Below are 18627 nucleotides of genomic sequence, written 5' to 3'. Positions count from 1 at the left end.
AAGCTTTTGATACGGTCTCCCACAGTATTCTTATCTGCAAGTTAAAGGAGCATGGGTTGGATTAATGGAATATAAAATGGCTAGAAAGCTGGGTAGATCATCCGGTATCAAGCGGAGTTGGGGCCGGTTTTGTTCAACATATTCATTAATGATCTGGATGATGGGATGGATTGAATCCTCAGCAAGTTTGCAGATGACACTAAGCTGAGGGAAGTGGTAGATACCCTGGAGGATAGGATAGGATACAGAGTGACCTAGACAAATTGGAGGACTGGGCCAAAAGAGATCTGATGGGATTCAACAAGGACAAATGCAGAGTCTTGTTCTTAGGATGGAAGAATCCCATGCACAGCTACAGACTGGGGAATGACAGGCTAAGCAGCAGTTCAGCAGAATAGGACTTGGGAGTCACAGTCAACAAGCTGGATATGAGTCAACAACGTGCCCTTGTTGCCAAGAAGGCTAATAGCATATTGGGCTGCATTAGTAGGAGCATTGCCAGCAGATCGAGGGAAGTGATTATTTCCCTGTATTCAGCACTGGTGAGGCCACATATGGAGTACTGTGTCCAGTTTTGGGCCCCCACTACAGGAAGGATGTGGACAAATTGGAGAGAGTTCAGTGTAGGGCAATGAAAATGATTAGGGGGCTGGAGCACATGACTTCTGAGGAGAGGTTGAGGGAACTAGGCTTGTTTAGTCTGCAGAAGAGAAGAATGAGGATCGTATCTGATCTGATCTGATAGCAGCCTTTAGCTACCTAAAGGGGGGGCTCCAGGGTGGATGGAGCTTGGCTGTTCTCAGTGGTGGCAGATGACAGAACAAGGAGCAATGGTCTCAAGTTGCAGTGGGAGGAGTCTAGGTTGGTTATTAGGAAAAACTTTATCACTAGGAGGGTGGTGAAGCACTGGAATGGGTTACCTAGGGAGGTGGTGGAATCTCCCTCCTTAGAGGTTTTTAAGGCCCAGCTTGACAAAGCCCTGGCTGGGATGATTTAGTTGGGGTTGGTCCTGCTTTGAGCAGGGGGGTTGGACTAGATGACCCCTGGAGGTCCTTTCCAATCCTAATCTTCTATGATTATAGAAGCTTCATTTGTATCCTCCTTGTTCAGTCTTCGCATTCTATATGCATTTTCATGCTCTCCACTTGGCCATGAGTGATTTAATTAAATTATGGTAATTGGTGGGAAGTAATAGTATCGCCATTGTTTGGCAGTGGCATTTCTAGAACATGCCTGCACATGGATAGGAAATTACATTGTACTAATTAAATGCAGGAACTTTCAGTTTAAAGCACTAAATAATGCAATTAGGACTGTACCCAATGACAAGACATATACACAGTCACACAGTAGCCCTAAGCTGCAACCTGTTTTGCCCTGGCAAAAATGGATATAGTGGGGGTATTTAGAATCAGGTCTACAATATAAACTTTTGCTGGTATAGCTATGTCAGTCAGGGGTGTGATGAGATGTGATCTCTGACAAACATAGCTGTGTTGCATAAACCACCACTGTACACAGAGTTAAATCAGCAAAACTGTGCTTTTGCTGGTACGGGGGAATGGGTATAAGCTATCTATGCAAAAGTGAAGTTTTGCTGGCATTAGTTGTGTCCACACTAGGAGCACTTTGCAGGTATAGTATACAGGTACTCCTACTATAGATCTGGCCTAAGTCTTCAGATTGTGAGCTGTATGGCTTCGGGGGTAGTTACAGAAATGGAGAACAGCTTTGGGCCTGTCTACATTGTAATGATGAGAGAGCTGGGAAAGAGGGTATAACATGGTACTCCTTGAAAACGTACAAATAATTTTTGTCTTGCAATGTAAACAGGACCGACTATGTTGTGATTTTTTTTTTCCTGAACAGTGATATGGTGTTAGCTGTTAGCAGGGCTGCAGCACAACTGGGGAACATGGTAAAAACAGTTTGGTTCTGTCTGCTAACTAAGACTGAATCATATTTCAATTTCGTTGGACAACCAACACATTTTAACCATGTTCCCAAACACTGTAGTTATTATCATGTAGAATAGGCCTTTCTCAGATGGTTAAAGTGGGAAATTGTGCAATATGGGTTTTTTGAAAGGCTTCACTGGCATGCAGTGAATACCAACTGCCTTTTCCCACTGCTGTTTTATTTCATTTAATTGTGTTTTAATTTTAATTCTATCCAACTCAAACTACAAGCTCAGCTCTTCAGGATAGGAAATATGTCTGTATTTGGGAAATGCTGTGCACATCTGTAAATATTAGAATACAATTACAAGCAGAGAAAAGATTTGTTGCCTACCCCCATTCCGCACAGGTGGATGGCTTACTATTTGAAAGAGCTTTATTTATATTTGTTTTACTGTGAGTTGTTTAAAGTTATGAATATTTTACAGCACTGTGGTGGTTATAAAATGGTGGAAGGAAAGCTGCAATGTTGATATACAGTAGTCTAAGCTAAAAGACTTGTATATAGTAAAGAAAGGGATTTTTATTATCCCTAGCACAAACACAAAAAACATGCTTTTGCTGTCTGTACACAATAAACCAAACAAAAGATGCAAACCCTGCAAAACTGATTTCCATGGAAATGAATCAAAGTACAACAGACCTCTAGTCTACCCTGCTGCAATGAGTAGACAACACTTCTAAAAGATACAGTTTTTAAAAACTAAAAACATATGCAGGATTTTTTTTTTAAACTTTAAAAAACATTTCCATTCACTTTCCCACTGTGAAATCACATTTCAGTTTTTCAGTAAAATGTATCTTAAAAGAGGTGGCACTTGGTGTAGAAGGACCATTTGGAAATGAAAACAAAGTCAAGCAAGTTTATACCCTCAGGAGCATAGGTTCTTGGAAGCACCAGAGGTAGATACTATGCTGATGGGTGCATTAAGAATGCCTTATATTTGATTGATCTCTTGGGTTTCCTTGCTGCATTAAGCAGTACTTTAAGAATTGGCATTCATTATTAGGATTATTTAGTAATCTTTCTAACTGGACTCTTGAACCTTCCTTTGAAGCATCCGGCACTAGCTTCCATCAGAGACGGGATACTGGATTCGATCGAGTGCTGGTCTGATATGACAATTCATATGTTACTATGGATGACAAAGAGGTCTGCCGGGTTAAAGCAATCCAGTCCTTAGGCACACCGCCACACAGCGCCCTGGCAGCCCCCAGCCTTTTGGGCCTTATGAGTTTTGAATAATTGGGATTGGCAATACTGCAAATCAAAAACAGCAACTGGCAGGACCTCTGAAGACCCCTAGACAGAGTAATGAACACAATGAACAAAGCACTACAGCGAAACTACAGTGCAAAACTAAAGCTGAATCTCACCAACACAGAATCAGTGACAACAAACTGGAGATGGAAAACAAAACACAGTCCAAACCCAGAAAAAGGTGCAACTGTGTAGTCAATGTTGCAGAGGAGAGACTGAGACAAAGAGACACTTTCTGTTCCAATGTCCCAAATATAAGGAAGTGAGACAAATATTTCCTCCAGTGATCAGGAACCATAACCGACATCTCATTCAAAAGTGATGAGGAAAAAGTGCCTGATCCTGGCAGAGAGAGATGACAGAGATGGAATTGTAGTAGGTATCTAGCTACCATAGGATCAGCAATGGTTAGCAATGGCAAATGGACAAAGGCAATCAACCCCCAACACAGTGTATAACTCTGTCCTGGCTAGACTGTACCTGTACCTGCCTCTGTCAGATACCTGAGCAGTCTTTTACCTGTATTTCCGCGACACTTGTACATCTTGTCATACAAATAAAACCTGAAGACAATTGAATTGTAAGGTCTTCCCCTGGCAGGGTAGATCTTTTGGGGTGGTATCAGTGGAATCTTCCTGCCCTCCCCCCCAGCAAAAAAATACCCTCTACATATGTGGCAGTTCAGGGACCAGGATCATTTCTGATCTTCAAGCTGGAGCGACTCCTGGAGCTGTGGATTAGTCTCCCCCTTCTAGCACAGAGGGCTTCCCCTTTCCTCAGCCTGCCCAGAGTGTCAGCAGCAGCAGGTGGGAGCCCCTTACCCAACCTATGAGGAAAAACAACAGCAGGTCAGGGTCACCCTTCCCGGACTGGCAGTCCCTTCCATCACTGCTCCCTACTAGCTGGGGGTCCTGCCCAATCCGATTGTGTCCAGCGGCTAATCGACTTTGGTGCCGAAGAGCCCACCAATGCTCTGCAGGAAGCTAAAAGTTATAAGGATCGAGCCAGGCTCCAGCCCGCTGCCTACCTCCCAGGTGAGCCAACCCTCCTCTTTGCCACTGGACAGCCTGTCAGTGCGATCGCCTGGGCCCAAGATCTCTGCTCCCCAAGGCGCTCTCCCACTTCACGCTGCGCCTCAGGTTGCCACCGAGTCTTTCGTTTTCACCGCTATGGCAAATAGAGAAGAAACTGAGCCGAAGCCCGACAGAAATGCTCACAGAGGTGGCTCCGTCGCTGCGGCTGTCCTCCGCGGTGCGCCCTGCGTTGCATGTTGCAAGCAGCCGCCCGCCTCAGCAACCCGGGCTGCGTTCGATGGAGAGACGCGGCGGTGTCCAGACGTTCGGCTGTGGAACGTTGGGGTGCCGCAACATTCCAAGAGCGACCCCAGAAGACAGCAGCAGCAGCGGCGGCTCGTTCTCTCTCACTCACTCGCAGCGGAACTGCAGCCGGCGCTCGCCAGACTTCGGCACGCAAAAGTAGGTCAGAGCTGCACTGAGCATGCTCGAGCCAGAGCCAGGCTGCCGTGAAAATGCATCGAGTGGCCCAAGGTTGCTGCAGCTTCTTCTCCTTCCCCTCCCCACGCTGAAGGTCACAAACCGGAGCAGAATGGAGCATCAAGGGTGGATGCCACGTTCATGGGAGCTGGGGAAATACAGGTTGGCAGGTTATCCCTCTGGCAACAGGCAATGACAGGCGGATTCTTCAAATTATTAGGTGGATTAAGAGAATCAAAATAATAGAACGTTCTTCTTAATACTAATGATTTTACCAATGACGGAAGATTTTTTTTAGTTATAATGAAACCTTTGCAGCTTCATACCCCCTAACACCCTAGGTAATGTGCACAACGCCTAAAACGTTGATTAAAATAATTTGTATTCAGTCTATCCTCGAGCCAAAAAGTGCTGTCAGTGAAATTTGAAGCACTTGAGAAGATTTAGCATGATGTGTACTTTTAACATTCATCTTGAACAAATAAATGCTTTTCATGTACAAGATCCTCTTGTTATTTGGAATAAATTCTTTTTTTAAAAAAAAAACCCTCTGCTATGAGTTACAGAACAATACAGACTGATGCAAATTGTATTCATGCACTACATCTCTTTTCAATTATCTTGTCAGACTAAAAGAACTGCAGTACAGATAATTTCATTTAATAGTGTAGGGCAAAATGGTCTGGTTTAGAAATGGAAAAGTTCAGAATGTTACTTTTAGTTGCACATCAATTCTCTATTAAATGTATATACTACCTTTTCCTTTTCCTAGCATTGATCATATCATTTGCTGCAAACTAAGACTAGCATTTTATATTAGTCTAGCATTTTATATTTACTGTAGTGAGTATACTTTACTCCTCCAGTAGCATTGATTTAATCACAAACAGCCTTTTACATGAAACAGGGAATTGTGGTATTACCGATGGTTATATTTATGTAGTGTAGGTGTGGCAGTTTTGTAATCACCTTTTTAGAAAACAAAGATAAGATAAAATTGTACTTTTCACTTAATCCGTCTCCACAGGTGCAGCAAGATGAGAAAGATGGTATCATTGTGGCATTGCCAAAAAAAGATGATCTTACTCAGTACACAAACTGGAGTGTTATTGTATTGCTATCAATCCTGGGCAAAGTGTTGGCTACTGTTATGCTGAATAGAATGAAGAAGGTGGTGGATAAAATATTACAAGAACAGGCTGGGTTCCGTTCAGGTAGATCATGCTGTGAACAGATATTCCCTCCTTGACAGATCATTGAAAAAGCTACTGCTTGGTTAAAACCCATCTTAACCAACTTTATCAACTTTAAGAAAGAGTTCAGTAGTGTCCACAGAACGACCCTGTGGAATATTGCAAGAAGCTATGGATACCAGACAAAGTGATCCACAGAATAAGGAGTTTGTGATGGAAGTAGATGTGTAGTATGATTGGATACAGGCTGTGTGGGTGGTCCGATATTATGACTGTAATTAGACAAGGGTGTGTGTTATCACTAATCCTCTGTGCATTAGCAATAGACTGGGTGATGAAACAGGCAACAAAAGGCATTGTGGATGGTATAAAATGTGTTAGCCGAGATGAATTACACAATCTTGATTTTGATGACAACATTGCTCTCCTAAATTTGAGATGAATAGAATGATTACCCTTACATCAGAAGTAGAATAGGAAGCAGCAAAAAATTGGACAACAGATGCAAAGGTGTATGCGGATGGAAAAAAATTAAACAGGTAGAAGTGTTGTGCTATCTGGGGAGTATGATGACATTTGAAGGTGGCTATGATAAAAATGTTTATATGAGATTAGGAAAAGCAAACACCACTTTTGAAGGATGAACATGGTCAAATGGACATCTCCACACCAAACTAAAGGTCAGATTATGTCATGTGATTGTACTGAACATGCTACTGTATAGAGCAGAGATGGCTGAAGACGGTGACTAACACAAAGAGATTGGAGGCTGCCCATCACGGAGGGCTCAGGAAGAAACTTCACATTTCAGAGAATCATAGAAATGTAGGGTTTGAAAAGACCTCAAGAAGCCATTAAGAAATTGAGAATTTCATGGAAAGACAAATTAACACATGCAAAAGTAAAGGAGCTGACAGAACAGGGTATATTAGAAAACAACACCAAAGAAAGAAGGCTCAGGGGATTGGGACATATACACCATATGTGTAGGTGGCTCGTGAACCACCCATTCGGGAAGGCGAGCCCCACCCCTTCGCCACAAAGTCCCGATCCTTCCACCCCTTCTTCCATCAGAGCCCTGCTCCGCGTGGACGGCTGGGTGGGCCCAGTGCTGGAGTGCCCCAGCACCAGTGCCAGGCAGCCTGAGTGCCCCCAGCTCCCAGATCCCAAGCCCCAGCACCGCAGGAGGGGGCGGGGCTTTGGGGCAGAGCATGGGTGGGGCCAAGCTGGCATATGGAAGATGGGAAGATGGGAGACATGCTAAGCAAGCATTGAATTGGGTAGCTGAGGGAGGAAAGAGAGAGTGAGGAAAGTCAAGGAAGAACTGGTATAAGACAGTGACAGAGGATATTGAATGATCTGGCATCACTGGGAAGAAGTACCACAACTAGTGAGTGACCATAATCAATAAACCGATGTGTCAGTGGCATAGGAGGAACTAAGGTCTAAAGTAAGGTCTAAACCAATGTATCTGGTTGAGTAATATCATCCTTTCATAGAAAGGCGAGGACTTCTCATAAAGCATGTAGGGCTCTAAACCAGAAATTGACTAATAAGGGTGGGTGAACCTTTGCTCCCACATGAAGCCCTGTTGAGGACAATGGGGATCTGCTCAGGTGCAGATACTTCCCCATGCACAAAACATGAATTATCATACTGGATAAGACTAGTACATCTAGTCCAGAATAGTGTTTTTTACAGTGCCCATTATCACAGGCTTCTGTGGTCTGTGCAAACACCCCAGTGGATAATTATGGAATAACCTGTCCATAGGAAAAGTTTCTTGCCCTGTTGAACAGTGGTAGGCTCATGTCCTGAAGCAGGAGCACTACAATTTTTTTAACCTGTCTAAAATAACTATGGGCATGTTTATTAAAATAAATATCTAACACTTTCTTGAACCCTATTAAGCTCTTGGCCTCAATGATATCTTGTGGCAATGACTACTACAACATTACGTAGTGTGTAATTAAAAACAATTTCCTTTTATCAGCTTTAAATTTGTTGCCTTTCAATTTCACTGAATGTTCCCATCTTCTTGTATTATGCAAAATCATGTATCAGGAGCTCCCAATTTACCTTTATATACCATTCATTATTTTGTATACCTCTATCATCTCCTTTCCAAAGCAAATAGTTCATGTTTTTTCAGTCCCGCTTTGTATGGAAGGCTTTTCATGCTGCAATCCGTTCTCATCCCCCATCTCTGTGGAGAAAATTCCTTCCTGACCTACATACCTTAAGTGATCAGTGAGTGAAGCAAGAGATTTGATTATGCTTATTATATGCTTAGCTTACCTAAATACAAATATTATTAATAACAAAATTATCCAATTCCTTTTAAAATTCAACATTATTTGTCTTGCTTTTTTCTTCTGGAGCAGTGAATTCCACAGGTTGACTAAAGACTGCGTAAAGTAAAGGAAAATTACTTTTTTGGTTGAAAATGTTCTGGTACTATATAGCACAATGAAAAGAAAGCTGTGGCTGATAACTGCATCTGATATTGAAGGCACTCAGATTCTATAGTGATGGGTGCAGAAGAAAAACTAAGACAAATAGATATGCTAAATCTAAGAGTTGGTATACGAAACCTAGGAGTCAGAATGTTTGCATAAGTTAGTGGTTGCTAAGGGTTGGTGAAATCCACACCTTTTGTGGTGTGAAGGGAAAATTCTGTGACATGCTAACAAAAGACCCATCTTCAAAGATGTTATTCTAGTGGTGCCAAACCTCATAACCAGGAGGAAACAAAAGTATCTTTGTGAGGAGGAACATACATTTTGAAGGAAAAAACAAAAACCCAACCTTGAACTGGATTTCAAACCTGTTTCCGCTATCCCAGGTTTGGTGCAGTCTAATGCAATGCCCAACACTCATTTGCCACTAGCCACTTGAAAGCCAAGCTAGACAAAACAACAAACGAGGATTTGTGGTTAATAAGGGGACTGATACTTCCTGGACTACACACATGTATGGAGAAAGGATCTGGAATGCACAGCAAGGCTGCTGCAGGGACGTCCCCTCCCCCACCCCCGTCCCCTCCAAAATTAATACAAAGTGTTTATTGTGCTCAACTCAACCCCTTTCCTGAAACTTGGGGCCTCTTCTGAGCATTTCTTACAGTGACATATTAGATATGTATCCGTTCTGTTTATATTTCATTTTGGTTTTTTTCTGTGACTCCCATTAACTTTGCTTTTCTGTCATGTAATTGGAATTGGAGCTGCAGCCTATTGGGTACCTTGGAATAAAGGAACCTGCGTTTTGATCTCACAGGGAGCAGAACCAAGAATAGAGGACTGCAGTACATGGTCAAGGCCTAAGTGAACCTCCATTGTCTTCCCCATGCAAAACCAGGTGGTGACTAGAGCAGACCAGTAGGAGCCTGAGGTGAGCCCAAAGATTCACTATATTTGGTTGACTTTGTCATTTATAATTCTGAATTCCCTCAAACCCTTTAAGTCTTTTCCTTTCCAGGGCAAATAATCCTATTCTTTTCAATGGTCTATTGTATGGAACACTGGCTATTCTTTTAACTATTTTTGCTGCTCTTCTGTGGCCTCTGTTTCACCAGCTGAGTAAGCTGATATGCTGCAATAAAAATAAATCCACATAGATAATTAGCTTTTGAAAAAGGGATGTTTACCGTTCACCACATGAACTGAATATCAGATGTTACACCACCATGGAGACAACCTGCTATTGTATGTCATTAATGTAAAATAATATGAGGCACAGAATGAGAGAGATACAGGGCATGCTGCATGACCTTCAACAAGATTCAGTATTTGTGTCATCAGGGAGAGTTAGCCAAATTATTCATGAGTCTTATAGAAGAAGAGATTAAAAGTGTGGTCTTATGCCAACTGAAATAATATTGTTCTTGTGGAAAAATCAAGATTGTTATTATCACATATTATTCTAAACTTTATTCAGTTCAGAGTGATCATTTTAGGAACATCACATAATTTGTGGTCTTGCAATTTATTTGTAAAGGATTATGGTGTTTTTTTGTCTTGAAAAACAACAGTTAATATAATTTCTATTCTGGGCTTTTTTTTATAGAGAAATGCTTTTTAAAAATAATTTAAACTGAATAAGTTGTAAGTAAGATGGAGGAAAATATTCAAAGGAATAAAACCTAATCACATTTTAATGTGTTAAAAGAAAAGAACTTAAAGATTTACTCTTGAGGAAGTTGGCATGATTTTATTACAAAATTGTGTGAGCCTAATATTAGAAAGCTTGTCCAAAACTATATTCTCCAGTGTCATGCCACACTTGGCAGGAAGCTGATATATTATTTGGATTCTTATTACCTACTGTAAATAGGAAACAGAGCCTACGACATGACTTTTAAGTCACTGGTATCTCTAGGGATAAAGAGCCTCTTTAATACCCAATCAACAGCTGGACGTCACCACTGAACTGCAATAACGCAGTCAGTGCAGAATTTATCCTGCAGCAAAAAATGTGATTGCCTAGGTCTTGTTAATTGTTTTAGAAGTTCAGTTTAAGGTGATTGTGTGTATTTATGTGGAAGAGGGCAAACACCCTCTCTTTGGTAAAAAATACAGTATTGTATTGCAGTTAACTGCTTCTGTGCTATAAAGTATATAGGGCTCAGTCCTGCAAGGTGGTGAGGACTCTCACCCCAATTCAGCCAAACATTTAAGCACATGAGTAACAGTAAAATTAAGCTTGTGAGTAGTTCCACTGATGTTTAGCAAATGCTGGCATGGGCAGAATCAGAGTGCTGAGCACCTTGCAGAATCAAACTCTTACAGCTTTAGATGTATGTTGTGTGCTAGGCTTTCCTGTTAAATAGACTTAAAATGTGTACTTGTAATTTTTTCCTGCTTGTATGTAGTTATGTCTTAGTACAACTGTAAAAAAGTACGGTTGAATTCAGTGGTGCTCTTACAACCAGCAAATTCCTACTTACGTAGCATTATCTCACCCACAGAAAGCTGTGTTTTAGTGATGGAGAAGTTCTGAATATTACCTATTACCTTCACAACAGTGATCTCCCATGATGTACAGAGAGAGCACTTAGCAGCTGTCCTACTTCCAGCACTGATTATATCAACTGGTGTTGTGCGTCTATATAAAGCACACTGCTATATACGGTAGACCAGGATTTGAGGGGGAAAAAACTTGCAAAAAGACTTCTGTATGGTTCATGTATCCTCCAGACTATATGGGATCAAAGTCTAAATCTCAATAATTTTAGCAAGAGATGGGTCATGTTTCCAACAGAATTTGTGCAATATGATGCAGAGAGAAATGAGCAAACTGATTTCTTCTTTTTTTCTGTAAATGAGAGAATAGGATTTAGAAAGAAAGATGAACAATTAGGAAAACTTGGTACCCCTTTCATGCCTCTGCACTAAAACATATTTTAAATGTCTACTGATTTTTAAATATATGACATACGATTGCAAATAAAATGTTTATAATCAGAGAAAATGTTACATTATAATTAAGTCTTTCTTGTGGATGGCATTTTGACTTTGAAAATCTGGTGATAATTCAGCAAATGTCTCCTCAAAAGGCTCAAGTACCTACCCCAAGTAGGCTTTAGAAGCAGGGAATTCTGGCTTTTACAGATAATACTTTTGTAGTCAAACTGATGTCAAGAAAGGATTAGTTTTTTTGGTAATAGGAAAATGATCTGTTTTATATAACTTTTTTCAAGCATTAAGTCTTTAGTGCAAAAAATAATCAAAAACAATTACTCTTTTCCTGGGTATTGTTTCTAATAAATACTGGTTGTGGTTTCTTAGATAGAAGAAGTTAGTGTTAGTTATCTCTATATGACATTATCCAGAAAAATAAATAAATAAATAAATAAAAATGGATCTTTCCATCCAGAATGTGCCATAATTAGGCCTGCAATATTCTGGGGTTTCTAGTCAATTAAGTAGTAGATTAAAGGCACTTCGGGTCGTTAAGTCCCAATTGTAGACACCACTGCGATCCACAAACCCGCTGCTCATCTGCCACCTAACTCTGTAGGCGCCTAAACTCATTCAGCATCTACGTTTTTACAATAAAAGTTCCCCGGGTGCTTATGTTTCTGCCTCTGGGCATATGCACTTCTGCCTCACTCTAGGTGTCTGGACACGTATCTCCCACGTAAGCCCCAGCATGATCTGCAAAGCAGAAGACAGGCACTCCTCTGCCTATCTTGCTGGCGGGGCCCAGTCTGATAGGTGTGCTCAGAGGCTGTTGAACTCCACACAAAGCAGCTGGGGAGTAGGGCAGGAGCTGGGGAAAAATCTCCTTCATACCCTTTTAGCTCAGTGGTTAGGGCAATGAGCTGGTATTCATGAGACTCCCAGTTCAGCTTCCACTCTGCCTGACAAGACAGGAACAGGAGTTGAACAGGGCACTGCCACCTGCTGGGTGAGTGCCCTAGCCACTGGACTTTAGGATATTCTGGTGTGGGTCTTGCTCCATTTCTCCTGCTGAAGTTATCTCGCTTTAATTAACTAATGGAATAGTTAAATATTAATTGGGGCAGTGAAAGTGTAAGGATCCCTCTGTCCAGTGAGTAGGGCACTCACATAGGAGGTAACAGATCCCTGTCCAACTCCCTTCTTCCCCTGAGGCAGATGAGAATCTTGAACTGGGGTGTCTTCCACATCCCAGGTGAGTCCCCTAACCATAGGGCTAAAGATTAGAGGTGCAGTCTATCCCTTTGGTCTCCTCATGAGAAGTGAGGCAAATGCCTCACCTCATTTTCCCAAATCAATACCTACATATGGGGATCAATTGTAAATGTGATTGTAATTAATTGTTTTCAAAATGGCACTTTGAATTGTTTGTTCAGCACCCTTTGTACTGGAGGAATGGTTATATATTTCTCATCTGTTTATCAGCCTATATTAGATGTTTGTGTGAAAAACCAGCAGACTTTTTGTGGTTTATTTTAAATGAAGTGACCTTGCTTACACAAGGAACTCTATTCTCCAGTGAAGATGCTTTGCTAAGATGCATTTTTCGATGAGTTTATAGAATCATAGAATCATAGGACTGGAAAGGACCTCAAGAGGTCTTCTACTCCAATCCCCTGCACTCAAGACAGGACCAAGCATTATCTAGACCATCCCTGACAGGTGTCTGTCCAACCTGCTCTTAAAAATCTCCAGTAATGGAGATTCCACAACCTTCCTAAGCAATTTATTCCAGTGGTTTACTATCTTGACAGGACATTTCTCCTAATGTCCAACCTAAACCACCCTTGCTACAGTTTAAGCCCATTGCTTCTTGTCCTGTCCTCAGAGGTTAACAAGAACATTTTTTCTCCATCCTCCTTGTAACAACCTTTTATGTACTTGAAAACTGTTATTATGCCCCCTCTCAGTCTTCTCTTCTCCAGACTAAACATACCCAATTTTTTCAGTCTTCCCTCATAGAAAATATTTTCTAGACCTCTAGCCATTTTTGTTGCTCTTCTCTGGACTTTCTCCAATTTGTCCACATATTTCCTGAAATGTGGTGCCCAGAACTGGACACAACACTCCAGTTCAGGCCTAATCACTGCAGTATAGAGCGAAAGAATTACTGCTTGTGTCTTGCTTACTCTCCTGCCAGTACATCGCAGAACAATGTTTGCTTTTTTTGCAACAGTGTTAAACTGTGTGGACTCATATTTAGCATGTGATCCACTATGACCCTCAGATCCCTTTCCTCAGTACTCCTTTCTAGGCAGTCATTTCCCATTTTGTATGTACACAACTGATTGCTCCTTTCTAAGTGGAGTACTTTGCATTTGTCCTTATTGCATTTCATCCTATTTACTTCAGACCATTTCTCCAGTTTGTCCAGGTCATTTTGAATTTTAACCCTATCCTCCAAAGCACTTGCAACCCCTCCCAGGTTGGTATCATCTGACAGAGCTAGTGCAAGCCTAAACTGTAGTGTAGCTGTGGTAGCACGGGCAGCAGTAATGGAGGTGGCCTGGCTAAACCATGCCGCTGCTGTCCACGCTACCGAATTTACATTTGCGCTAGCTCTCATCGAGCTAACGTAAGGATGTGTATGTGAGCTGGGAATCATAACTCTAGCTCAGCGTGTAGACGTAGCCTTAAAGGGAGAATTTTCTACTGAAAATTCCGATTTTTAACAGGGAATTAGTTTTCATGGAGGTCTAAAACAATCACTTTTGGCCTACAGGAGCCATCTAGGGTTTCACTTTGGCCCATGTCTAGTGTATAGAAAACTCAAATTAAAAACTTTGCACCCAATACAAATTATGGTCCAATATATTACGATTATTTGCTAATAGGCTGAGAACAAAGGGTCCCTGGATTTAATGTGCTATGTTCAATCTAGTTGGTCATGTAATATAAATTACTAGCTAAATGAATCTCTATGTAATCTTCATCTTCATTTTTTTTAAACTGTGCTTCAGTTCTATTTTGCAGAGTAACTTCATCTGGTAGTAATCTGAAGAGAATCTATTTTATGCTATATTGAGATTCAATATTTCATAAAAGGGGATGAAAATCAAGTGGTATCCACATTTTACATTTTTCTTGTTACATTAGCTCAGTTAAACTAGAATGTATGTGCCCTTCTTAGATGATATTGCTGGTGATCTACTGATGAAATACATTTAAACTGTAATTGAAGAATTTGGTTCAGCAGTCCTTCCTGCTAAAGACCTAGTTTTGTCATGAAGTAAGCCTGCCATCTGCTGGATGTCTTTCAGTCATGAACTCAACACACACTGGGAGGATTGTGCCCGCAGATCTATGCATATGGGAGAGCTCAGCTCTCCTCTTCCCCCACCTGGAAGAGGGGTGTCCACCCACTGCTGCTTTTCTGCTGGTCTGGAGATAGGCATAAGTGAAAGATGTGGGTGGTAGCAGGGCTGGAGGAGGGATTGAAAGTGGAGCTGAAAGGATGCACGTTGTCATCTCCCCTCCTGTCCCAGCAGAAGTGATTTGTTTGTGTGTGACCTAGCTCTGTTATATCCTCACTGCCAGGGAGCATGTATTCACATGGTTAGAGACAGACAGCTAGTGTGGAAGTACATGTAAATGGCATTTGTTTCTCATCAAGCAGCCTAGGGCACAGGGCTGGGTCCCATGACTCCTTCTGTGGTGGTGGTGGGGGCAGCCCCTTTGACAGAACAGCATGAGAAATCTGTATTTGGGGAACCTCACATTTTTCCACAGGTTTGGTCATGGAAAGAGGAGATCTGACCCACTGAGGCTGTATAGACCCCACTATTGGGGCTGATCAGGGGCTGATTTGGCCTCTGACATTAATTAGATTGCTTTGTGCAGTGAGGGGGCTGTTTTGGCAGTTGGGAATAGCTCTAGAGGACATAGACTATGCCCACTGTCCACCTATAGCTGTGAAGTGGGAGTGGCACAAAGCAAATTTTTTGTAACAGAACTTCTTGCATTGAAGACAGCTTTATTGAACATCTCTCTGTGTGCAAACAGAATAAAGTTGAAACCATTAACATATATACTTAGTGCTTTAAAAGGCAAATTTCACAAGCCTGAAACAATTATGAGCCAAATTAGTAACGAGAGAGAATTAAAACAGACAAATGTGAATCATAACTGGGAATTGTTTACTAGATGCCCCAAAAGTCTCATAATCGAGAAAGAAGGCCACAATAGTTTAAAAAAAACAAACAAACCCTCAACTACCTGGATTTAGAGGGGAAGTAAATGCAGCTATAAAATAATAATAATATATATAAATAAAAACAAATGGAAGAAAGGGGAAGTTTATAGTAATTTATATTGTTGTTAGATGTAAAATGCATTCTTTTGTTAAAAGATTTCATTTCTGAAGTCTGGACTCTAGGATAATTTAATTATCACTTCAGTAATCTGATTTATCATCTTCTGAAACTGGTGGAAAAACACTCAAAAGTTCACAATGTCTCTCTGTTATGCGTTTTATTAAGTAGAATACAATTTAAAGATGAATAAATTATAAAATGATTATATGACAATGTGTACAATTTTTAATAAATGAATTTAACATAAGAAATCATTGGGGTGTACAAGATCACACAACAGTAAACTAGTCTTATCAGAAAGTGTAAGCTTCTCTAATTCTATATTATTCTATGCTGGATAGGTGATCTTGGGGCCAGTATGGAACCGTTAATACAGATTTGTATTAAATGTCAGTTAAGCTTGATACCACCAAGAGTTCAATCAGAAATCATTCTAAAATTAAAAAAATAGAATTTAAATGATTACTTAATTGTTGATTTATTCTTACAAAGATTAGGCAATTCTTAAGACTAGCCAAAGGACAGTTGACAATCCCTCTCTCTCTCTGTATGTATATATTTATGTATTATATTAACATACATACAACTTCTTTTCTTAAGTCCCTCAATACAAACCACCCTACATTAAAGAACATCATTAAGGTTGCAAAGTCAAGCATTCAAAACATAGGCAATGCCAGAGTTAAGATTGTCTGCGCAGGCACCTTGCCTGGAAAATTTCAGGCTAAACAGTTAAAGTTTGGCAACGTTATAAGCAACCAAAAACAGGGTCCTATAATGAGAAGTGTCAGATTGCTGTAAAAAGTGCCTGTAGCTTCTGGGCAGTGGGGGATTCACCTCTCTTTAACAAGCCTTTTGGCCATTGTGGTAATAATGTTGCTGGGGTATGTAAGCCAGTGGGCTGAATGAGGTCTCTCCTGCCACCTATTGATGGACTGGAAGAAAACTCATGAGCTGACCTTATTTGCATAAACACACCTACTTTGCTAGGGTGATCAATTTTGCTATTTTGGGTTAAAATTTGCTTAAATCTTGGATACATAAGTAATGAAATATTGTTATCCTTACTGTATGACTAAAGGACAGCAGAATTATACTTAATATGCCCTTATTCAGGGGCTCACTATAACAGAAACCTCAGTTGCTCAGTGTGGGGTAGTAATTCAACTCTAAGTGAAAGTCAGGGAGGAGGAGGAGGAATTCCTATTTGGTGTTGAGGTGTGTGATTAAGAGTTCTAGATGATTGTCTTCCTTTAGTATTAAAGATGGAGTTGCTTAAACTCAAATTCAGTAATCCTGAAGGCACAAGTTACTGATAAAGGGGCTGAGTCTTAGATATGCTGTGGAAACTATTTTGTGATAAAAGAAAACATAGAGGAGAAAGCAGCAATGAATTTCCTTATTACCCAGTGCGGTTATTACTGCTGAGATCCTTAAGAGCTGGGCTTGCTGGTGGAGCCCCAGAATGTGGCAGGGTGGCTAAAGGCAGTGTGGTGTAAAATTAATAGCTGAGTTTGTTGGTTGTGGTGCTGTAGAACCAGATTGGATCAAGGATATAGCAAAGCAGCCGTAGAGGTGGCAGCAATAGCTGCAGATAGCAATGGCAGAAAAAGCAGCAAGCATCAATGGAGGTGTCAGTTGTCCCCCAGCAGAACCCCTAGATATGGGATCTTCACTGATCTTAGACGACTGAGTGGGGTGCAGCAGAAGGCAAGGGGGAGTGGGTATTGAAGGGATATTTGTTCATTGGATTTTCACACTGCAAGGTGGGAAACTAAGGCAAAGGACAGTTCCGAAGACACTGAGAGGTGGGTGTCTTATTTTACTTTTGAATCCTTGTGTGTTCCCAAATTAATGTTATTTAATAAACATTTTTTGCTCTTTAATAACCATTTTTTTTTGTTTAGATGGACTCAGTGCTTGCGAGTGGGGAACTATTGCCCATTAGAGGTGCCCAGGGGAGGTATTTAGTTGCTTCAGATCTCTGACTGGGATTTTGAGCTGGTTTAACTTTGTAATTTTAAGAGGAATCCCTAGATACTGAACCCAGCCTCGGCTGCTGCTGACACCACTTGGCAGAAGGGTTCAGGTGGGAAATATGCACTTTGAATCCATGGGTCCATGGGTCCCCAGTGACAGGCAGAAACCCACCTATTCAAAAGAAGATCAAATTCATTATGTATGTGCAGTGTCTGGAAAGAAAGGAAGTGATGGTCTAGTGGTCAGATCCTGGGGATGGGAGATGGTGTCAGGAGCTCTCGATTTCTAACTCTAATACTGACTTGATGTGTTTTCTTGAGTAAGTCTCTTAAACTCTGTGCTTCAGTTTTGTGCCTCAGTAAAAAGGGAATAACAGTTACTCACCTAACTTACAGAAATAAGAATTAAATGGTTAATATATGTGTACAGTGCTTTGAAAATGTAATGTTCTACTATATGTCAGTTTGCTAATTATTATCAGGTATTTTGGGACCTGATGGCATCATGGTAAATTTGCCCAATAAGAATAAAATTAAAAGTTATGTGCAATTACTGAAAGTAGGAATACAATTACTCCTTTAGACTTGTCAATGAAACTAGCCACACAGTTTCTAAATGTCAATGAACGCAGCTTTCTAAATATGCCAGTTCCGATCCTTTCAGACAACTTCTTTTATAACCTCAGCCAGAGCCTGGAAAGCCTGCAAAGAAAAAATAAAAAGAGAAAAAGTTTGGCTTGACATAATACTGATAGCAGTTACTAACACAGTGACTACTGACATTAAACTGTTAATCACTTTATTCGACAGCATTTCCATGTATATTTTGTTCGTAACACTATGTCCGCAAGGCATTTCAGCAATATGTCACCAAACAACACCACTGCACACTGTGTTTGTATTTACACACCCCAAAACAACACCACTGCACACTGTTTTGAGAGTTTGGCCTTCAAACCAATAGCTGG

The 18627-nt window shown here is 40.8% G+C and overlaps 1 protein-coding gene and 1 long non-coding RNA gene across 5 annotated transcripts in view; one reads left to right on the top strand and one right to left on the bottom strand.

Annotated features, from left to right (window-relative positions):
* Nucleotides 1-4517: 4517 nt before the first annotated feature.
* Nucleotides 4518-18627, top strand: part of LOC137155460 (uncharacterized) — an 82005-nt gene continuing 67895 nt past the window's right edge. The window contains exons 1-2 of the long non-coding RNA XR_010920475.1: nt 4518-4874; nt 9185-9298. This is a non-coding gene — a long non-coding RNA (uncharacterized lncRNA). The remainder of the gene's footprint in view (nt 4875-9184; nt 9299-18627) is intronic.
* Nucleotides 15369-18627, bottom strand: part of LOC137155456 (kynurenine/alpha-aminoadipate aminotransferase, mitochondrial-like) — a 32276-nt gene continuing 29017 nt past the window's right edge. For all 4 annotated transcript variants that reach the window (XM_067551731.1, XM_067551733.1, XM_067551734.1 and 1 more), the window contains one exon: nt 15369-18361. In XM_067551731.1, coding sequence (XP_067407832.1) covers nt 18320-18361 — 42 coding nt within the window. In that variant the 3' untranslated portion in view covers nt 15369-18319. The remainder of the gene's footprint in view (nt 18362-18627) is intronic.

The sequence above is a fragment of the Emydura macquarii genome, unplaced genomic scaffold (genome assembly GCF_026122565.2).
Source record: "Emydura macquarii macquarii isolate MOO-44397 ecotype Brisbane River unplaced genomic scaffold, CSIRO-AGI_Emac_v2 contig_1363, whole genome shotgun sequence".
NCBI lineage: Eukaryota > Metazoa > Chordata > Testudines > Chelidae > Emydura > Emydura macquarii.
The sequence above is the reverse complement of the archived record's forward strand: the minus strand, read 5'-3'. Positions and strand labels throughout refer to the sequence as shown.